At 44.4% G+C, this 24434-nt stretch overlaps 1 protein-coding gene across 1 annotated transcript in view; it reads right to left on the bottom strand.

Moving 5' to 3' along the window:
• The window catches only part of LOC141116525 (neurexin-3-like), a 46357-nt gene that overhangs the window by 9325 nt on the left and 12598 nt on the right, over positions 1-24434 (bottom strand). The window contains exon 2 of the mRNA XM_073608927.1: positions 9980-10909. Coding sequence (XP_073465028.1) covers positions 9980-10691 — 712 coding nt within the window. The 5' untranslated portion in view covers positions 10692-10909. The remainder of the gene's footprint in view (positions 1-9979; positions 10910-24434) is intronic.

Below are 24434 nucleotides of genomic sequence, written 5' to 3'. Positions count from 1 at the left end.
CCAACAGATCCTGCCTATTAACCCCTTCTTTCCCAGCCCTGGACATCCCTTTATTACCTCCGGTGGGGTGGGGAGACCTGCCCAATCATGTGACCATGGTCATTGGTGGTCACGTGATCAGGAGCCAGAGCCGGTCCCGGCGGCTCCTGATCATTAGTAGAGTCCGGGCACGGTCCTTGACAGCTCAGCCAGTGAGCTGGGAGAGAGTGCATTGGGCACGCTCAGCGCAGAAACCTCTGCTGCCCATGGACACATATGTGCGGCATACGGGCGTTAAAGCTCACCCTATCCACCGCTGTACATATTACATGGGTGACAACTAGTGATGCAACGAAATTTCAGCCGCCAAAAAAAGGGTTTGTGCCGAAAGCAAAAAAGTGCCGATAATGGCTGCCGAAAACATCTGCGATTTTACCGCAATTTTGGCGCGATTTTACCTTGCTTATGGTGTGCTTTTCATAGGTCATGCAACTCAAAAAATACATCAAAACTGCAACACAGGTGCATTTTTTGATGCGTTCTTGCTGCCCTTTAGCAGACAATCAGCGGTGTTGAAAACGCATGCTGCCGCAGCACCAAGTGGTTTGGTTCAGCACAATTTTGCAAAAAAAAAAAAATCAGGGACTTCTTCTGCATGTAAGGCAGCCCATTGAAATGAATAAGCTGCCCTACGCAGGATGGATGAGCAGGAACGTGCGCATGCTCCGTGCATGGTGTGAATGGACCCTAAAGCGGTATATAACCCAAAAACTAAAAAAAATTATATATATTGCAGCTTACCAATTATTAGATGTGATGGCTCCATTAGTTTTCTTTTTAGGCTTTCTTTTTTTTATTTTTACTTGGTGATCTGGCCAGTAACAAACCTGCTGTATTAGAGTGCCTTCACTCTGGATGAAGGAGCACCTTTGGAAAGCAGCATTGTCAGTCTGGGGGGAGGGGAGTGTTAGATATACTAGCAGATTTAGATACACTAACTGAAGCCAAACTCCAGCTATATATTCGGTTACAGCAAACTTTTTTTCATTTTGGGATAAAGGTTTTACGTGAATAAATAAAAGCAGATCATTGCAAGCACCCCTGTCAGTGGTAAATGGTAAATGTCTGTAAATGATACATCTGGAAGAGGGCTTGTTCTTCTGAAAAACAACAGACTTGCTGGTGAATTACCAGATGAAAATAAAAGAAAGAAAGCCAAAAAAAAAGAAAACTAATGCAGCCATCACATGTAAGAACTGGTAAGCTGCAATGATAAATGTTTGCTTTTGGGTTTAATACCGCTTTAAATAAACATTTGTTACAGCGAGATCGAGATTTAAATCCGCAATTCTCAGATCTAGCCAACAGGAGTATGAGAGTATTAGTGGATTATGTAATATTTGGACAGAACCCCCCCGATCTGGAATTGGTGAGGGGGTCCCCCCCCCTGATCTGGAATTGGTGAGCCCCCCCCCCCCCCCCTCTCTCCATGAAGGGAAGATGGAGAAAGTGTCATGTGACCTGTAAGCGCCTTGCACCTCGCCGGTCAGGTTATTGTTTGGATAATTTGCGCTCGGGATGACAGACAACACAGGGAGGGCAGAGAGTAAATATTTAATCCGTGCGCCTTTCATGGCTTTATCCTCACTGTTTCCTGCGACATCCGATCCCGACCCGGCGCACGCAGACCCACCAGTGCAAACACTGCGAGAAACACGAGACAGCGTGGATGGGTTAACCTCTTCATCACCGATGGGGGGGGGGGGGGGGGGGGGCTGGCTGTCCGTATTTACTGAACCACGGCCAGTTGCACAGCTTTCTACATTATAGTTGTTGGTAGATGTAAAGGAGATTGTACAATCAGATTGTTGAGTGTATAGAGCTATTGAGAGAGAGAGAAAGAGAGAGAGAAAGAGCGAGCGAGCGAGAGAGAGAGAGAGAGAGAGAGAGAGAGAGAGAGAGAGAGAGGGGGGGGGAGTGAAAAGAGGAGAAAGTAAGGAGGAGAAGAGAAAGAAGGAGAAAGAAAGGAGAAGAGAAAGAAAGGAGAAGAGAAGGAGGAGAAAGAAAGAAGAGAAAGAAAGAAGAAAAAGAAAGGAGGATAAAGAAAGGAGGAGAAAGAAAGGAGAAAGAGGAGAAAGAAAGGAGGAGAAAGAGGAGAAGAGAAAGAAAGGGAGAAAGAAAGGAGGAGAATGGGAGAAAAAAAATGAAGAAAAGGAGGAGAAAGAAGAGAGGAGAAGAGAAGAGGAGAGGGAGAGGGAGAGGGAGAGGGAGAGGAGAGAGGGAGAGGAGAGAGGAGAGAGGAGAGGAGAGAAGAGAAGAGAAGAGAAGAGAAAGGAAGAGAAAAAGAGAAAGGAAGAGAAAGAAAAGAAAAAGAAAGGAAGAGAAAGGGAGAAAAAGAGAAAGAGAAATAAAGGTAGAGAAAGAAAGGAGAAAAAAGAAAAAAAAGAGAAAGAAATGGAGAAAGAGAAAGAGGAGGTGAAAGAAATGAAAAGAAAAATGAAAAGAAAGAGAGAAAGAGAAAGAAGAAAAGGAGAAAAAGAAAGAATGGGAGAGAAAGAGAAAAAGAAATGAAGCGAAATAGACTGAGAAAGAAAGAAGGAGAGAAAGAAGGAAGGGAAAGAAAGAAAAAAAAAAAAGAGGAAAGAAAAGGAGAATGCGAGATTGAGATACAAACAGCAAGAGAGAAAGAATGAGTGAGAAAGAGCTAGAAAAGAGGAGAGACCAGAATACAATCAGATTGTAAGCCTTGGTTAGGAGATAATGAAGTACTTTGGGGACAGTCCAATGTTTCTGCTTTATATTACTCTAACAAGGACTACTGTCTTTGAGTTCCTCCTGCATAATGGTGGGCAGGCAGCTTGTGCTTAGGAGATCTGATGTGTGTGGTGAGCTTAACCCACCACATCATATTTAAATCATCCAATAAACCCAATAGTAGAAATAAGCCGTGTCTTGGTGCCATCAGAGGACGCAATGAAATGCTGTGTACTGTATATATATTTATGATTGTACATATTTCTCACTCGGCTGTCACTGAGCTCTATGATCGGTTTCATTATATCTGTTCTGCTTTTTTATTTTATTTACACAGGTCCTTTTTTTTTTTTTTTTTTAATTTATATTTGGTCTTCACCGATCTCCTCCCCCCCGGGGGCCCCTAGTAGAGAGCGGTGTGGCCCCTGGGAGCAGTGTGCGGAGCTCTTCCCGGTGTCAGGGTATATCATGTAACACGGCTGGAAACCTGAATAAAAGGCCAGAGCGTCACCTGTGTATTAAATATTTACCTCCCGTGTTATTAGGAGCCGAGCAAATTAACCGCCGGCCTCTCCGGATTTACCCGCCAGTCTGATCTTTTATCAAATGTAACCACTTCTAATGCGAATTCCCACAGCGCCACCCGGCTACGGAAAGGCCACGATTAACCCCTGCCCGCCCGGAACGCCGAGCGTCTCCTGAACACAGAGGGGCCCCTTCCGGGATCTGCAGAAATACGACATAATCCAAACACGATCGTTCTTGTTATCTGAGGATTGTGGATATAAAATGTATCCTTATTAACAAGCAGCTTGTGTCAGGTATGGGGCGGTGTTCACCAACTTGTGCGTCACGGCTGTGCGTGCCAGGAAGCATGCGTTGATGCGTATTGTAAACGCACTGCGCTGCGTCACATACCACGCACTGGGCGTGCTCCATTTTTTTTAAAAAAGGGGGCCATTCGCATTTTTCCATCCCTTGTGATCAATAATAAACAGGCCACCCTAACACAGTGCACATCCATGCGTTCCATAACACGCGTTTAACGCATGCACCGTCGCACCACCAAAGAACACAATGTGAATGGGCCCGGATTAATAATGAATAAAAATGTAGAAAATAACAAAAACATTATTCCAATATCTTAGGCTCAATTCACACTCGCAGTTTTGTGTTGGAGATTCACGTGATTTAGCGCGTCACGCCTAGGCCAGCCCATTCACACCAATAGGCTGCCCTAGGCGCGCTTGTCGCCTGAAAGAAGCTCCTGCTCCCTTTTTGGGCAACAAGCTTCATGACATTTTTACAGGTCCGTTTTACTGCGACTGCAGCGCCATTCTGACGCACACCAAGCGCACCAAAATCGGGGTGCCATTTAGAATGAGTGGGACCGAAAGCGTCGCTGGTGGTGTTGGATCCAGCAGACAAAAAACACATGAAGGGAGGGGCTTAAGGCGACCACTATCCAATGTGGTGGGCAGACCCCGATTGTTACGTCTGTGGATGGCAGTAGACTCAGTCCGTGTCACTTTAAGCTCGAAAAAGTACATGAGCTTCGTTCAAGCTTTAACCATTTTTGGCCCCAACAGACTTCAATGGTAAACTTGAAAAATGCGATAGAAAAAAAAAAAAAAGTAAAAAAAAAAAAACTATACTGTTTCTCCAAGAAACTAGTTTTCCATTGCCTAAAATTAATTAAAGAAATGCTCAAAAAAAAATATATATATATAAAATAAAAAAATAAAAAAAAACCTCGACCATTCTATTTCCCCTAGTAACTAAAAACACAAAAAAGCCTGTACAAAAATGCTAAAAAAAACCCCAAAAAAAACAAAACAACAACTCGACCAGTCTATTTCCCCTAGTTCTTCATTGGTTAAAATTAATTAAAACAAGAAATGCCCCAAACAAAAAAAAAAGCCTTTACAAATGCTAAAATAAAAAAATACCATTCTGTTTTGCCTAGTAACTACCGTAGTTTTCCATTGGCTAAAAAATATTAACACAAGAAATATTAAAAGAAAAAAAAAAAAAAAAAAAAAGCCTGTATAAATTCTGAAAAAAAAAGATAAAAAAAGACCATTATGTTTCCCCAGTAACTACTTTTCTACTGGCTCAAAATAAAAAAAATAAAATAAAAAAAGGAGAAACACTCAAAACACAAAAAATGCTTGCACAAATGCTAAAAAAAAAATGACCATTCTGTTACCCCTAGTAACTAACTTTCCATTAGCTAAAAATAATTACAACAAGAAATGCTCAAACACACTAAAAAAAGCTCCTGTATAAGTGCAAAAAAAAAATCCCTGTAAAATTGACCGACGCTCAAGTAGGAATGCAGCCTCAGGCCCCTTTCACACTGCCGTACCCGCATGATTTCGCCACAAATTTACTGCGATTTTGACGCGATTTCAGGGAATTCCTGTGTAAACTTGAGGTCTATGGACCTCAACTCGCATCAAAGTCGGACCAAAGTAGTACAGGGACTACTTTGAAGTTGGTGCGACTTGAAGTCGCACAGATATGAACTGTTACCATTGGGAATCATGGGGTACGACTTGTCATGCGACTCCGATGTCCAAAGTTGCAGGAAAAGTCGCACAAGTGTGAAAGGGGCCTGAGGCTCCATCCACACCTATGTGGGTGCGATGGTGCGTGCACGCTTTTGTGCATTTTCACACGTCACATTCAGGGCAGCCCATTTTTTTTCAATAGACTGCTCTATATGTGAAAATCGCACTAAAGTGAATGACCCCTTTTTTTAAAAATCATGCCACGCCAAAACACATGTCTCCGTGCGTTTGGGAAAGGTTAACAAAGTTAAGAGTTAATGGCCTTGCAGCACACCTGCAAAAAAGGGACGCATGTTTTCCATGTGTTGTAGTAACATGCTCTATTGCGCAAATGTGAAGCTACCCCAAGGCACAGCGATGTGTTGATATGCATTTTGATGAATTTTCATTCTTTTCAATAAAAAACACAACAGGGGGGTGGGGAGGAATGTATAGGGAATCCAGCAAGAAGAGTTGGTTGGTTCACACCTACGCTGCGTTCCCGCGTGTTGTGTGAATGGCGTGAATGTCCTACGCGCGAGAAATAAAAAAACGAAGTCACTGACTCATTTAAAAAACACGTCACACTCAACTACATGGCACTGCCGCGCCATGTGGTTTGGCGCTCGCAAAAATGTGCGACATGATGTGGGGGGGGGGGTTCCATTAAGAATTTCTCTGTGTTTCACCAAAGGGTGCGATTTTGCGTGCGTTCCCAGCATGCAAAAGCCTGAACCTAGGCTTAATGTGCATTATTGCGTATTTGCAACTCAGTTTGTAATAAATGTCAGCACGTATCCTAATGTGCATCACGGTGTGTTTATGTGCGTCTTGACGTGTACGTTGAGATGTGTTTAAATGCGTTTTTTATGGATTTCTAATTTAAAACTTTTTATTTCGATTTTAATGTAAAACTTTTGATTTCTAATGTAAGAATTTGGTTTTCAGTGGTTGACCTGCATTTCCACCATAACAGAAATCTGTTCAATCTAATTGGGTGCAGAGTGCAGGGACCCCCATAATTCACACTGCTTCGCTGAAACAAAAAAAACGTATATATATATATACAAATTTTATTTATATATATATATATATATATATATATATATATATATATATATATATATATATATATATGTTTTTTATGCGTTTTTTATGCATTTCCGGTGTGTCTTCTGGGTGCTTATTTTCCAGCATGCAAAACGCACCAAAAGCGCAACGGGGTTGCGTCTTTGATACGTTTTTGGTAGCTGTTCCATTAATTCCATTGGGGACCTACGTTTTGTTGGTGCGGCTTTGAAAAGGACTTTTTAAAAACGCACCGAACCCCGCAGCGCAGTGGTGTGAACAGTCCCAAAAGGATTTAAAAAGGAAAAACATTTTTTTTTTGCATTTTATTTAGCAAGGTAAAAAAAAAAACGCAGCAAAAAACGAATCAGTGTGAAGGAGCCCCAATAACGGATTTGACCGGTCGCTGAGATCTGATTGGCTGTCGAGATTTGGAGTTTGCCGGCATTGATCCTCGCAGTGACTGTGCCGGGAATAACGGCTGATTATTGTCTAATAGGATTCTATTTATTGAACTATAATATGGCGCTGGTGACGTCACACCTGAGCGTTGCGTTTACACGTAAGAATGTCGCCACAAGTCCAGTTTGTCCTGCATTGTGGTGTGTCGGCATTCAGAATGAAACGATAGACCGATCTCCTGTGTGGGGGGACTATCAGTGTATATGTATAAGGCCCCATTTACACCTAGTGTAGCAGGAACGTGCATTTTTGCAGGGGGGGGGTTTGCGCTTTTTTCATGCATATTCGTGCGATGCGCATAAGGCAGCCTATCCGCCCGACAAATGTGCAGAAGAAGCTCCTACACTTTTTCAGGGACCCCTCCAGAATCTCTGTGTCAACGCCAGGTACAGGAATGATAAAGTGGAAACAGAATGATTTAATGAAGGAGAAGGATGACGGCCTCCGATCAGAGCGCGCCGCTGTCATGTCACCCGGAGGGAGGGGGGGGGGTGACCTCATTACAGCGTGAAAACAGATCATTGCTTAATCCTTATTATATGCCGCCTTCCAATAATAATAATACATTGGACCCCCTCCATCTCTGCCCCCCCCCCCGCGACATCCGCACCTACCCCTGTCCTAACACCCCCACCTCAGCACCTACCCCTGTCCTAACACCCCCCAGCACCCAGGACTATGAAGAAACAAGCTCAGCACCCCCCCCCCCCCCCAGGCGGAGAGATTACTTCTATGGAGTGATCATTTGGGGCAATCTGCCGTCCAGACGGGACCCTCCCAGGCCGGAGCGGGGAGGAGAGATCACTGGAGTGTGTAAAACAGATTAGAAAACGGGGAGAGGATTATCGACTGTAATGGAGGTCAATAGACACGGGACGCTGTTAACCCCCGCACTGCCAGGCCCCCCCCCCCATTCACCCTGCGGATATACACCAGATGGGGCTCTCTAGGAAATGAAAAGGGGACATTTTATTAGAGAAAACCAAACAGAGGAGCCTCCGGTGTGACCAGGCAATAGATATGAGTGAGCAAAACCAGACTACACACACCGGGGTCACAAATCAGAATACACACAGACACCGGGGTCACAGATCAGAATACACACAGACACCGGGGTCACAGATCAGAATACACACACACCGGGGGTCACAGATCAGAATACACACACACCGGGGTCACAGATCAGAATACACACACACCGGGGGTCACAGATCAGAATACACACAGACACCGGGGTCACAGATCAGAATACACACACACCGGGGTCACAGATCAGAATACACACACACACCGGGGGTCACAGATCAGAATATACACACACACACCGGGGTCACAGATCAGAATACACACACACACCGGGGGTCACAGATCAGAATACACACACACACCGGGGGTCACAGATCAGAATATACACACACACACACACCGGGGTCACAGATCAGAATACACACACACACCGGGGTCACAGATCAGAATACACACACACACCGGGGGTCACAGATCAGAATACACACACACACCGGGGGTCACAGATCAGAATACACACACACACACACCGGGGGTCACAGATCAGAATACACACACACACCGGGGGTCACAGATCAGAATATACACACACACACACACCGGGGTCACAGATCAGAATACACACACACACACACACACACACACACTGGGATCACAGATCAGAATACACACACACACCGGGGTCACAGATCAGAATACACACACACACCGGGGTCACAGATCAGAATACACACACACACAGGGGGTCACAGATCAGAATATACACACACACACCGGGGGTCACAGATCAGAATACACACACACCGGGGGTCACAGATCAGAATACACACACACACCGGGGTCACAGATCAGAATACACACACACACCGGGGGTCACAGATCAGAATATACACACACCGGGGGTCACAGATCAGAATATACACACACACCGGGGTCACAGATCAGAATATACACACACACCGGGGTCACAGATCAGAATACACACACACACCGGGGGTCACAGATCAGAATACACACACACCGGGGGGTCACAGATCAGAATACACACACACCGGGGGGTCACAGATCAGAATACACACACACCGGGGGTCACAGATCAGAATACACACACACCGGGGGTCACAGATCAGAATACACACACACCGGGGTTCACAGATCAGAATACACACACACACCGGGGTCACAGATCAGAATACACACACACACACACACACACACACATACACACCGGGGTCACAGATCAGAGTACAAACACACCGGGGTCACAGATCAGAGTACAAACACACCGGGGTCACAGATCAGAGTACACACACACCGGGGTCACAGATCAGAATACACACACACCGGGGTCACAGATCAGAATACACACACACCGGGGTCACAGATCAGAATACACACACTGGGGTCACAGATCAGAATACACACACACACCGGGGTCACAGATCAGAATACACACACACACCGGGGTCACAGATCAGAATACACACACACCGGGGTCACAGATCAGAATACACACACACCGGGGTCACAGATCAGAATACACACACACACCGGGGTCACAGATCAGAATACACACACCGGGGTCACAGATCAGAATACACACACACACCGGGGTCACAGATCAGAATACACACACACCGGGGTCACACTTTCTAAACTCAGCTTGAAATAAACATTGTATCTGGTAGAATACAACTTCCATTTAATGTTCCTAAAAGGGGAAATAATAATTAGACCTCGGCATACAATCCCCTCCTAATACACATATGACCCATGGAGAGCGTTCAGCACGTGGCAGGAACAGAGTTTAGCCAATCAGGAGTCACCATAATCTGGAACACATGCGGTATTCTTCAATCCCGTCCTGCTCTGCTCAGAAGAATCATTTGTTGCAGAATATGGGTAACAGATTTCAGACCTATGGAGGGGGATTATGGGTGGAAAATACACATTTCTTCTATTCCATCTACATAATGGCATCTCAACTTGTGCTACCGCTGTCGGAGCCAGGATACAGGAAACCAGGGATGATCAACCATATTGACCAAATGTCAACTTTTAAACATGATATTCATCGAAGGACCATCACTACTAGAAAGGATTACCCCTCTTTATATACCCACAAGCCCCAGTCATACCTTCAGAGCAGAACTTGCCCACATATCCGGTCGCCGTGCAGTCGCAGGTGGGCTCGCTGTTCAACAAGAGACAAGCGCCTCCGTTCTCACAAGGGTTCTCCGTGCACAGACCCTCCTGATCCAGGCGGACGCCGTGACTTCCCAGCAGCTTCGGCTCCGAGTTTCCATATTTAAGGTCAGATAAAAATCCAGAAAAGGTGGGAACATCTTGGATGGAGCTGTAGGTCAAGGCGTCGGAGCGGATATCCTTGGGAACGCCGCCCAAGAAGAGGTCGCTGACAATATTCATGTGCTGCCGCTGTGGCCGGACCTCCCCGGGTTGGACTTCCCCATCTAGAACCAGTGTGGTCCTCAATCTATTGCGGCTCACCCTCACGAAGTGCCAGCCGCTGTCGTTGATCGCCTTGTCGCTCAGCACCGTGGTTTCGGCACAGTCAATGCTAAACTGCAGCTGGACCCGGCCGTCCGCCAGGGACAGGCAGAGAAAGTCGCAGATACCTCCGTCATCGAAGTAAAGGAGAAGGCCGGTGGAGACATTGGTCCTGAGCTGGAAGCTGAGTTCACTGTGGGTGCTGGCATCCCAACGCAAGTAGCGGGCCCACTGGTTGGGCAGGCCCATAAATTCAAGTCCCAGGCTGAGGCCCAAGATGGAGCCCAGGAGAAAACTTAAGCTGAAAGTAAAAGTGAGTGAGTGAAGGCCGGAGGAGGACATGGTGGTCTGCAGGAGAGAAGCGGAAACTGGAGGAGGAACTGCAGGGAAGAGAGAAGGAGGAAGAAGAGGAAAATCCAGGATCTCAGAGAAGAGAGCAGGAAGATGCTCTTGTTCGACCGCCCAGACCACGCTTCATAAGAACAGTGTTCTCTCACAGTCGTTCTAGATGTGCAGAAACCGTTCTGGGTCCTTCGAGGGTCTCTCTTACAGTCTCTCTTCTGGAAAAAAAAAAAAGAAAAACAAAGACAAAGTATTAGTCCAACATTGGTCTACCAGGAAACCTTCACATGTATGAGAGGTGCAACCTACGGGATGCTATCTACTCAGGTCTACAACATGAACATGTGCTTCCAACATTTCTATCCAAAATGGGTGGAAGAAAAAGCTGCAGGTTTTATTGTGTGCTAAGTTCTGCCATTATCTATTTTAAAGGGGGAGAGCGCACATCTAGTGTGATACGGTTTACTAAGAACAATAATTAAAATCGCCAATCAATACACTCACATTTATCAGGAAGTGTACGGGCATGTAAATGGTCTCAGCCTACCCTCCTGGAATACCCCTAAGATTTGGATGGGAGCATTGGGACTCCAAATAGTTGGCTGACAGCAAAGTACAGCAGCCGGTTGGACACAAGCTTTAGGAGTAGAGAACATACGTCAAGGTGGCTATGACAACGCGTTTCACTTTCACCCCAGGTGAGGTGTTGACCAAAACGTTTAGTGTCTGCTAAATTCACCACTGATTTGGCAAAACTACTTGTAATGCCGCGTACACACAAGTGGACTTTACGGCAGACTTTGCCCGGCGGACGTGATTTCGTCGGACAATTCGATCGTGTGTGGGCTCCAGCGGGCTTTGTTTTCTCAAAAGTTGGACGGACTTAGAATTGAAACATGTTTCAAATCTATCCAACGGACTCGAGTCCGGTCGAAAAGTCCGCTCGTCTGTATGCTAGTTTGACGGACAAAAAACCACGCTAGGGCAGCTATTGCCTATAAACGTCCTTGTTTTAGTCCGGTCGTACGTCATCACGTACAAATTCGACGGACTTTGGTTGATTGTGTGTAGGCAAGTCCGTTCATTCAGAAAGTCCGTCGTAAAGTCCGTTGAAAAGTCAGCCGGGCAAAGTCTGCCGTAAAGTCCGCTCGTGTGTACGCGGCATAAGACCCACAGACTGCTGCTGATCAAGCTTAGCCCAGGGCTTGACAAATTTGCTTTGAATCTAGGAGCCAGCTAAAAAAAAGTTAGAAGCCAGTTCAAATCTTACGGATTTAACATGTCCCAGAAGGAGAACTTATCTTTTCACCCTTTCACAGCCAGAGCCATTTTTTTCGCTTTTTTCACATGTTTAAAAAAATTATTTTAGGCCAGAAGATTACATAAAACACCCACACATGATATATCTTCTGAAAGCAGACACCATAGAGAATAAAATAGTGGTAGTTCCAATTTTTTTTATTTTATTAAAATATAAAAGCCAAGGTTGCACCGAGTAAATAGATACCCAACATGTCCATCCTTAAACAATGTCAGTAACCTATATTTTCCATAGGCTAGGTTTTAAAGCTCCCTATAGGTCATCTGTTTAGCCTTACGACGGAGGTCTGGTGCTGAATTATTGCTCTTATTCCGGCGTGCACGCCGAAATGTAACATGTGTATCGCAATCAAAGTTTCAGACGTAGGTGCCCCGCCTCATGCGTTTATGTTTGTAAGTGCATATATGTGGGGGTGGGGGGGCTCAATTATTTTTTTGGGGGGGGGGGGCGGGGTTATGTGCTTGGGTGTAACTTTAATTTTTTACATTTAAGAACTTTTTGTTTTTTTTACTTATATTCTAAAGTCCCGTTTTTTCATATAAAAATAACAAATATGTTATACTTACCTGCTCTGTTGCAGTGGATTTGCACAGAGCAGCCCAGGTCCTCGTCTTCTCGGGTCCCTCTTCTGTGATCCTGGCCCCTCCCTCCTGTTCAGTGTCCCCACAGCAAGCAGCTTGCTATGGGGGCACCCGAGCCACAGCTCCCTGTGTCCAGTCAGACATGGAGCCCCGTCCCCGTCCTCTCTCTCTTCTGATTGGCTAACTGACTTTGACAGCAGAGGCAGCCAATGGCGTCGCTGGTGTGTCTCATCCAATCAGGAGGAGAATCTCGGACGGCTGAGACACTCTTGGACATCGCTGGATGGAGAGGGACCTCAGGTAAGTATTAGGGGGGGCTGCTGCACACACACACAGAAGGCCTTTTATCTTAATGCACAGAATGCATCAAGATAAAAACACCTTCTGACTTTACAACCCCTTCCCCCCCCCCCCCCCCCCCCCATCACATGATGATTTTTTTTTTTTTTTGGCGACGGGTTCTTTAATGAGACATCCAGGGTCTAAAAGAAACTGCATATCTCCTCTGTGCTCCACTGAATGTGATACACATCGCAGTGCATTACATTCTTTCCTGGCCTTAATGGCTGGGGAAACTGTCAATGGGGACCATCACCTCCGGGTCAACAACTAGAAGTGGAGGAGAGTGGACATGTGACTGCTCTCCTCCCTCCTCCCCCCCCCCACGGCTTCTCTACCCAGAGACACCCGCTATGCAGGTCTCCGGTCCGGAGATGGGGAAGCGGAGCCCGGGATAAATAGCAGGGTATGTGCAGCGTTCAAGCGGCAGCCCAGGCACCAGGTTGAACCTTCTGGTCGCAATGGCGACCTGGGGTTTGTTAAGCCCCTGCTACGGTATATTTCTTAGAAAGCTTCAGAGACTCCCTTGTATACCTGTTACAAGACGTTTTGCCAAATCAGTGGTAAATTTAGCAAACGCTAAACTTTTTTTGGTCGACACCTCACCTCCGAAACGCATCGTCATAGCCACCTTGACGTATGGTCTCTCCTCCTAACCCTCTATGTTGCGGGACATCTCTATGGTGCGCGGCGCCGGCTGGGCACATACACAGTGGATTGGGCACGCCAGAGCTGAGTCACGGCGGTCTGCTTGAGTTACTGACATGTTTAAGGTTTGACATGTTGGGTATCTATTTACCGCTTTTATATTTTACCAAAAATTGGATAATTCATTTCACTTTTGTGCCCCTAACATGAACTTTAAAATGTGTTTTTTACAGAAATGTTGTGTTTCCTAGACCTTTGCAGTAATGTGTGACATAAAAAAATTAGAACTACCACCATTTTATTCTCTAGGGTGTGTGCTTTCAGAAAATATATATATTGTTTGAGTGTTTTATGTAATCTTCAGGCCTAAAATGATTTTTTAAACATGCACAAAAATGGCTGTGGCTGTGAAAGGGTTAAACGATAAGTTCACCTTCTGGGACATGTTAAATCCATAAGATTTAGTTTAAAAAACTGGCTTCTAACTTTTTTTAGCTAGCATACATTCAAAGCAAATTTGTTAAGTCCTGAGCTAAGCGTGATCAGTGGCAGTCTGTGGGTCTTACAAGTAGTTTTGCCAAATCGGTGGTGAATTTAGCAGAAGCTAAACTTTTTGGTCAACACCTCACCTCCGAAACACATCATCATAGCCACCTTGACGTATGGTCTCTTCTCCTCAAGTCTAGCACACACTAGTAGTTTTTTTAGTTTAACCCAGCAGGGCTGAACGAGAAAAAAAATAGACCACTCCGAAGGAGCTGCTGAACTAACCATGCACTGTTAGTACAGCGATCTCCTCTGCTGCGCTATTGTGTTCTGACAGAGGGACGACCCCCTCGCCAGAACACTCCAATCAGCTTTCTCCACCATTGGCTAAGAACACTGATCGGGAGCTGATCGGCAAACCTTTCTCGGTGATGCCCCACAGAAGCTGGGCGAATGGTCAGCTTGTGTCCAATCGGCTGCATTACACACAAGCCAAAATGTTGGCCGGTTTCTATGGGACCTTTCGGCCCGTGTGGACTAGGCTTTACCCTCCGTGTTGTGGGACATCTCTATGGTGCTGGCTGGACCGGGCACATGCGCAGTGGATTGGGCACACCAGTCACAGCAGTCTGCTTGGGTTGGGTTCCTTATGCCGCGTACACACGAGCGGACTTTACGGCAGACTTTGCCCGGCGGACGAGATTTCGTTTTCTCAAAAGTTGGACGGACTTAGATTTGAAACATGTTTTAAATCAATCCGTCGAAATCGAGTCCGGTCGAAAAGTCCGCTCGTCTGTATGCTAGTTCGTCGGACAAAAAGCCACGCTAGGGCAGCTATTGGCTACTGGCTATGAACTTCCTTGTTTTAGTCCGGTCGTACGTCATCACGTACGAATTCAACGGACTTTGGTGGATTGAGTGTAGGAAAGTCTGTTCATTCGGAAAGTCTGTCATAAAGTCCGTCGAAAAGTCCGCCGGGCAAAGTCTGCCATAAAGTCCATGTGTACGCGGCATTAGCTGTCAGCCAACTATTTGTTAGTTAAGACTTTAGGCGATCCTTGAAAACTCATTTATTCAGGGAAGCCTGGCCCACCTCCACCTGAAAATCTGTACTTCAGTCACCTCTCGCAGCTTTTGTATCACCTCCCCCTCCCTTTAGATTGTAAGCTCAGTGAACAAGGCCCTCCTATTCCTTGTATTCTGAATTGTGTTGTAATCATGCTGTCTCTGTATATTGTAAAGCGCAAACTGTTGGCGCTATACAAATCCTGTACGATGATAATAATAATAATAATAATAATAATAATCTGTGGTGGGGACATTAGAGTGTAAGTTCCTCTGATGCATAGGACCGATGTGAATGGCTCAGTGTTCCCGGTACTACACTGAAGATGGCATTGCTATATAAATAAATGAACAGCAAACAAAGTAATACAAGCACATTATGAGATTAAATTGTGCATATCAGAGTATGAAAACATATGTAAATGCTGCAGGTTACGAGGCCTCCATACACCGTAACACCTGGACAATAAATAAATCATACCCTGCACCATCGTCCCGGCATATGGTATCAGGTGACACTCGTTCTGAATACAGGAACCAAAACCAACAGAGGCTAAAACCAACAGGCTATTGTCTGCTCTGCACCAGCTAAGATGTGCACAAACCTAAAATAAACCCAAAAGCAAACATTATCTTGCATCTGAACAATTCTAATGCCCCGTACACACAGTCGGATTTTCCGATGGAAAATGTCCGATCGGAGCGTGTTGTCGGAAATTCCGACCGTGTGTGGGCTCCATCGGACATTTTCCATCGGATTTTCCGACACACAAAGTTTGAGAGCAGGATGTAAAATTATTGTCGGAAATTCCGATCGTGTGTACACAAATCCGACGGACAAAGTGCCACGCATGCTCAGAATAAATAAAGAGACGAAAGCTATTGGCCACTGCCCCGTTTATAGTCCCGACGTACATGTTTTACGTCACTGTGTTCAGAATGATCGGATTTTCCGACAACTTTGTGTGACCGGGTGTATGCAAGACAAGTTTGAGCCAACATCCGTCGGAAAAAATCCTAGGATTTTGTTGTCGGAATGTCCGAACAAAGTCCGACCCTGTGTACGGGGCATTAGAGTTAGTGGCAGCATTCGATTTCTTTTTTAGGCTTCCTTTACTTTTATTTTCGATCTAAAATCCAGCTCAATTCACACTTGTACCGCTCCAAAGCTGCACCAAAGTTGGAGTGCAACTTTGGATGGGTGCAACTTGGATTCGACTTTGGCTTTGACAAGTGATAATGGACAACTGTTGCATTGTATAACATTCAAGTACGAATGTCATGCAACTTTTGAGGGTTAAAGCAATTGTAAACCCAGCTTGGTGACTTATACCTATAGGTAAGCCTATAATAAGGCTTACCTGTAAGAAAAAATGAATATCTCCTAAACCTGCACGGTTTAAGAGATATTCAACCTGCACCCTTCACCCTGCATGCAGCTGCTGACGTCGGCTTATAATGTCGGATCTTCAGAGCTTCTTGCCGGAACCAAGGGCCTCCGCGCGCATGTGCTGGAGTGACGTAATCACGGAAGAAAGGACAGGAGAAGATGTCAGCCCTCTCAGCGTTGACCGGACTCTGCTGGAAGGGCTTCGTTTTAAGGTAAGTATTTCAGAATGTGCTACTATGCATTATGCCTTGGTCTTGCAGGTTTTTTGTTTTTTCTTCCCCAGGTTTTACAACAAGTTGCATGAAAGTCGGACCAAAGTAGTGTGGCCACCTGACGTCACAGTTTGGTGCCAGTGTTAATTGTGCCGTCAATTTTTGATTTAGTTTTAGTGATATTTTAGTTGACTAAAATAGTGTTAATTTTATCGCCGAAAATATTTTTGTCAACAAGGTTAACAATACAGGAACGCATTTCAAAGTCACGCTTCTTTGTGGCTGACGGTGAAGTGTGACAGCTTCCAAATGCATTTCTGTATTGCACATGTGCCAAACTGACCTCAGGCGACCTCACTTCCAGGTGAGTAGTTGGCTTTAGCGTTCCCCCACAGACGTGTGATAGCAGCTTCCTGCCCACACAGAATGATGTCATGCCCATGCTGGTCGCCAAAGCTGGGGCTTGTGGACATCGCTCTGCCACCTCTCAGACTTGTGTTGATACGTAATATCCGAGGCACGTGTGTGAGTGCAATTTTTGTTCAAATAAATGTTCCACTAGTTTTTATGGTACACTATGGGTTTGCATCTTGTTTCTTTATTCTTTTACAGTTTGGGGAAGGCCCTTTTCTGTTCCAGCATGACCATGCCCCTGTGTACAAATCTAGCTTCATAAAGACATGGCTTGACCAGTTCGGACCAGCGCCATAACGATATGGTTTGACCAGTTCGGACCAGCGCCATAACGATATGGTTTGACCAGTTCGGACCAGCTCCATAACGATATGGTTTGACCAGTTCGGACCAGCTCCATAACGATATGGTTTGATCAGTATGGACCAGCGCCATAAAGACATGGTTTGACCAGTCTGGGAGGAGGAACAAAGACCTCAACCCTACTGAACACCTTTGGGATGAACTGGAATGCCAATTGTGAACTGGATCTTCGTATACAACATCAGTACCTGACCTCAAAAAGGGCACAAATTCCAACAGACACTCCAAAATCTTGTGGGAAACCCTTCCAGAAGAGTGGAAGCTGTTATAACCACAAAACTCCATATTAATGCCATGGTTTTGGAATGGGATATTCAACAAGATCATATAGGTGTAATGTCCACAGATGCTTGGCCATATAGTATATTTTGCAATGCTGACATGTCTGGGTTTTGTACTTATATCTAGGTTTTTGTTACTCTTCTTGGGAGAAACTGTTTCAGCAAGAGGTCCTCTTCTGGTGTCAAATTTAGAATAGAAGACAGACTAGTATGTTCTGGAATTGGGAGATCGGCTCCTGTACCAACTTGGCAGTGATCATACCATAACACAACTAGCATAACCCATATTCATTCCACACACAAATATAATATGGAGGCCTATTACACAAAATGTAGGTGCTGATCTGGTCCAAGACCCAGTTGCAGATCCCCAGATGGACCTGTGAATACCAATTTCCAAGCTAGATGCCAACTCTCCCCATAGGCTTGGCTGTGCTGTGAGACCCTCGTCAGTGGCAGTCAATTAAAGTTGAAAAAAAAATCAATATGAATAGCAGCATACAAGCCGAGGTCCCCAGACAGACATCATGACATGGAGCGTCGAGCTTCACAAGTCGAACAATCAACGTCAGCCAGCAAACAATTAACCCCCCCTCAGACTGCCGATCCTGACAGAAGAATTCCAAGGGAAAGTTATTCATCTTTGAATCCAGAATTGTTCCCTCCAATGGCTTCCGACTCAGCCAGCTGAGCCTCATCCACACAACCGCATGCAAATAAGGGTCACCCAAACCAACCAACACGATCGGATTTGTACAAGATACAATATTCCTAACTTTCCTCTGCACAGATGAAAAAGAAAAACCTGACTTTGTACCGGCAATTGCAATCCCTCATTATTTCAAAGTGATCACCAAAAGTAAATGTAACAATTTCATAGAAGCTTTAATACAATAAAAAGTTAAACATTTTTCCAGTGTTTATAAACCTACAGCTTTCATTGAAATCATACCTGGTAGTTCTGCCATGATGCTTGCTCAGGTACTTCCTGTTATAAGGTGACAACACTATGTCCCTGTCTCCCAATTGTGCGCCTGAGTAGTCACCCTGTCATTTGTACACCAGATAGACACTACAAACAACCATGCAGAAACACATAGCAAAGGTATGGTCCACCATCACCATACAGAAGCTGGTCCAGATCAACCATGTGCAACCGACACTGCATGTACAGCCCCGACCAAACGTTTTGGAGAATGACACAAATAGTCTGCTGCTTCAGTGTTTTTAGATCTTTTTGTCAGATGTTACTATGGTATACTGAAGTATAATTACAAGCATTTCATAAGTGTCAAAGACTTTTATTGACAATTACATTCATTTTGTGCAGAGTCAACATCTGCAGTGTTGACCCTTCTTTTTCAAGACCTCTGCAATTCGCCTTGGCATGCTGTCAATCAACTTCTGGGCCACATCCTGACTGAAGGCAGCCTATTCTTGCATAATCAATGCCTAAAGTTTGTCAGAAGTTATGTTTTTTGTTCACCCGCCTCAAGGATTGAACACAAGTTCTCAATGGGATGAAGGTCCGGAGAGTTTCCTGGCCATGGACCCAAAATGTTGATTTTTTTCTCCCATGCCACTTAGTTATAACTTTTGCCTTATGGCAAGGTGCTCCATCATGCTGAAAAAGGCATTTTTCCTCATCAAACTGTTGTCGGATGGTTAAGAGAAGTTGCTCTCGGAGGATGATTTTATACCATTCTTTATTTATGGCTGTGTTCTTAAGCAAAATTGTGAGCGAGCCCACACCCATGGCTAAGAAGCAACCCCACACATGAATGGTATCAGGATGCTTTACTGTTGGAAAGAAATTAGAAAAAAAAGAGGGCGCACCAGCCTTGTGCATTATCCATTGATATGTTTATTAAAAGAACAAATAAAAACTACTCACAAGCATATAAAAGGAACCGCAATATGAAAGCCTTTAACTTGTGGCAATCCGTCTAGTGATAGCAGTCTCCAGATGACGGAAGAGAGGACGTAGGAACCACTGCTGGCTGACGCGTTTCGAAGGGATACATTCTTCCTCAGAGGCTCTGAGAAAGATGATATCCCTTCGAAACGCGTCAACCAGCAGTGAGTCGTACGTCCTCTCTTCCGTCATCTGGAGACTGCTATCACGAGACGGATTGCCACAAGTTAAAGGCTTTCATATTGCGGTTCCTTTTATATGCCTGAGTCGTTTTTATTCTCATTTTTAATAAACATATCAAAGGATAATGCACAAGGCTTGGTTGGCCCTCTTTTTTCTATTTTCTTTCTGACTGCTAGGATACCTCTATACCGGAGGGCAGCAAGGCCCGACACATTATCCACCCTGAACTTTAGATCGCCCGATCAACACACTTGTCTGGACAAGATTTTTCCAGATGCCCCAAACAATCAGAAAGGGGATTCATCAGAGAAAATTACTTTACCCCAGTCCTCAGCAGTCCAATCCCTGGACCATATGCAGATTATATCAGTCTGTCCCTGATGTTTCTCCTGGAGAGAAGTGGCTTCTTTGCTGCCCTTCTTGACACCAGGCAATCCTCCAAAAGTCTTCTCCTCACTGTGCCTGCAGATCTACTCACACCTGTCTGCTGCCATTCCCAAGTCATCTCTGCACTGGTGGTGCCCCGATCCCGCAGCTGAATCAACTCTAGGAGATGGTCCTGGCACTTGCTGGACTTTCTTGGGCGCCTTGAAGCTTTCTTCACAAATGCAGTGGAAATGTTTTTCGTGGGATTAAGTTAATTTTCATGGCAAAGATGGATTTTACAATTAACTGCAATTCATCTGATCACTCTTCATAACATTCTGGTGTATATGCAAATTGCCATCATAACAACTGAGGCAGCAGACTTTGTGAAAATGAATATTTGTGTCATTCTCAAAACTTTTGGCTATGGCTGTAGACGTGAAACGGCTGCAAAGAGGCTGCATTAGATTAGCAACTATTAGATGGTGAAAATATGGATTTTGTGCATATGTAACCAGTGAACACAGTTGTACCCACACACACACCATTACAAATATTCCAATAATCCTTGTGTGGACATTGTATTTACTTTATCAATACTTCTCTGGGTTTTGTCAGCTAAAGGACTTCTATACACTGCTGAACTCACAACAATCCGATCATTGATCATTTGATCCAGCATTTATTATGGATTGTTATGGATTTTCACCACCGATTCATTATCTTTCAAATAATGTGAAGGCATTGACTCAAATGGATTGCCTAATTCTGTTTGTTTCGACAAACAAAAGCTTACGAGATATTTTTATTTCAGTATCATTTACATCAATTTAGACTCAAAGGAAATTGGCTCACATCTATTCATCTATACAAACAAACAAGAATTAGTGTAGCATCAAATGATCACTCTCAACATGTAACACATAATTTTATCGGTTTATACTGTATGGTTGATTGGATTAAAAAACTGGCATAATTGTAAGGCCAGCATAGGACTGCCTACACTGTTATGCAGAATATAGGACAGGCTGGTATGTTCTGGAATGGGGACTACGGGCACTAATCACGTCTTTATAATAGCAGGATGAAGAAAACAGTTCAGTTTCGTTAAGTAGAAGAAAGAGCCATCATAAGAGACCACTATGAATCAACAAGCCACAGACCTTGCACATAGAGAGCTATCCCAAGAGATCGCTCTCTTCAGACCAACAAGCAACAAGTCTGACTCTTGTACATTAGAGAACTATCCCCGGCCCACGATTCCCTGCCCTATACTTTTCCTTTTCTCTGGGCCTATGGGACCGATTAACCACAAATTGCAAATTTAGATCTGACCATACTCCCCTGGCCCCACTGTTGGAGAACTCAGAATTCACCCCTGCCCTAAACCCCAGACTTGGTCCAATAGTGGGCCAACAAGGGTCTCCTGCGTATAGCAGATTTTTATGACCATCGAGGGGTCTTGTCAATGCAACTCCTACAAGAGAAACACGACTTACCACAAATGGAACAATATAGTTATGCTCAAATAGCACACTTCATAAACTCCCTGCGGAGGAGGTCTGACCTATCCACCACTACGCCCATGGATTATCTCGGTGGAGGCATTGACAAACACTCAGGTTACATCTCCAAGCTCTGTGGTATTTTGTCCTTTATCAAGGTGAGGTTACCCTACATGGAGAGATGGGAGCAGGACATGGTGAAGAGCAGATTTAAGGCAGGATATCGATGAATGACCCTCGTTGCCACTTCAATGGGAACCCCCAGGACTTGTCAGAATGGCACAAGATGACTCAGGATCCAGCCAAATCAATAATCAATACATCCTTAATTGAAGCTGTCTACAAAGTAATTCTGAGGTGGTATATGATCCCAGCTAGGCTGGTCTGGTGGGTCCCGGAAGCTTCCTCCTTTTGTTTCAGGGGTTGTGGTCAGGATATATGGCCTATCACACTTGGTAGACATGCCCGAAAGTCAGGAGATTCTAGATCCGTACCTACAATTTTATTTATTCGCTTACTGATATTACTAACCTAACCAAGTTCCCACACCAAGCATTACTTGGCTGCCTAGTTCAGGGTGCTTCAAGGCCTACACAATGCATATTAGCATTTATTTTTTTGGCAGCGAGAATCTCTAGCTAGATCATGGAACTCACCTACGATATCTTTTGCCCTCCTGAAGGCTAAAATGTCATGGATCACGATCAATGAACTCCTTACTGCAAATTTTGCAAGACAAGATGCCAATATCTGAAAAAAATTGGGACCCCTGGATAAAATATCTGATGGAGACTGCCGGCAGTCGGGGGGCTAGCCACCCGCCTTTCTTTATTTTTCCTCTTTTCTGTATCTCCTCTCTCAGTTCCTCTGACCTACCAGAAGGAGTTTTGGTTATGTGAGGACTGCCCTGGGTTTTCCACCCTGCCTGAAGGGGGGGGGGATGCAGGGTGGATCATACTGACGTAATGATCTTGTGGCCATTAGGGTATACCCTGCACTCCATAGAAATGTTTAATAGACATGTGCATTCGTTTTTGTCCGAATGCATTTTTGTCTGAATTTTGGATATTTTCGTTATCGTTTTAGCAAACGATAACGAACGTGCAGAATCCGAAAACCAAAAGATCCGACATAAACAAATGCTTTATTTTCGTTTTCGTTGTGACAACAGTTCGATATAGATGGGAGATTCGACATGAGCCTGACAAATAGCGATCTGTGTCCATCGAACCTGTGGTCGAATATGCTTAACCTTAGCTCTATTAGTCCAAGATTATTCTACATAGAGAGAAAAGATTCGACATTATAGAGACAATAGCAAAAAAGGTTGAATGTGCCTAACCTAACTATTAGTCCAAGATTATTCGACATAGAGAGAAAAGATTCAACATGAAGATTCGACGAAGCAGAGAGAGGACATTTATGGTCAAATGCTCCGCCCATAGGCTATAGAAGAATTCTAATGTTGGTTGACTAGTAATAATAGTTAATAAATTTAATTATTACTAGTGTCATACAACATTAGAATTCTACTATAGCTTGTAGGCATTACATTTGAACGGAAATGTACAGTTTAGCTGCTCCGTCGAATCTTCTTAGAACATTCGACAGACACCATAAGCCTTCAATGACAGATTGAACCTTAATTATTTCGGATTTTCCGCCAAATGCATTTTTTAACGAAACAAAATAAATAAAAAATGAATTTCGGGAGTAACTAAATAAACAATTGGAAACAAACTTTCCCAAGAGATCTGGACCAACAACCCAAGATGCTAAACCATGTACAGTACATGGAGAACTATTCCAGGAAATCACTCTGGACCAAAAAGCACAAATTCTGAACCTTGTACATAGAGAGCTATCTCGAAAATCCAGACTAATAAGCCAAGAGTCCAAAACTTGAACACAGAGCTATTCCAAGAGATGATTCTGGAGCAACAAGCCAAGATACTGAACCTTGTACACAGAGAGCTATCCCAAGAAATGACTCTGGGCCGAAAAGCCAAGAGTCTAAACCTTGTACATAGAGGGCTATCCCAAGAGATCACTCTGGATCAACAAACCAAAATTCTAAACCTTGTACATGGTCTGGAGTCATATCTTGGGATAGCACGCTATGGGGATTCAAGTGGTTAATAGAACTTTTCCTACATGAGCCGCTTCTAAATTAAAACATCTTTTCTTCATTTCAATCTGTAGGGGCTCTAATATTCTACAACTGTTCAATGCTACAAAAGTGGTATATACATAAAATGTCCCTTGAAATCTCATTAATTGCTCATGTGACTGACTCTGTTTTTTCTTAGGGCCCATATAGGCTATGTGCAATGATTGGTGTACTTATGCACCTGATCAATGCCTGTCGCTGCAACGACATATAGAGAACACTATAAGCCCTTGCACATAGTATACAATGTCACCTGGACCTCTAAGGGCCTCTTCACGCTAGTATACAAATGTTCCCTTAGAGGTAAAAGTCACATTTCTGGCATACCCTGCAACAGCAGTTTTTGAAATGATCTTTTTCTTCTAAAGAGATGCACACACTACAACTTTTTCTCAACGTGACACAGACAGCTTAGGTGGTCATAATGAAAGCTGACTAACCATGCCATTCAGAATTAATTCTGTGAAAGCACATGGAGAAACATTTTCTTCGGAACACAGAAAG

This window comes from Aquarana catesbeiana, linkage group LG13, assembly GCF_042186555.1.
Source record: "Aquarana catesbeiana isolate 2022-GZ linkage group LG13, ASM4218655v1, whole genome shotgun sequence".
In the NCBI taxonomy this organism is placed as follows: Eukaryota; Metazoa; Chordata; class Amphibia; order Anura; family Ranidae; genus Aquarana; species Aquarana catesbeiana.
This window is presented reverse-complemented; position numbering and strand designations above follow the sequence as displayed.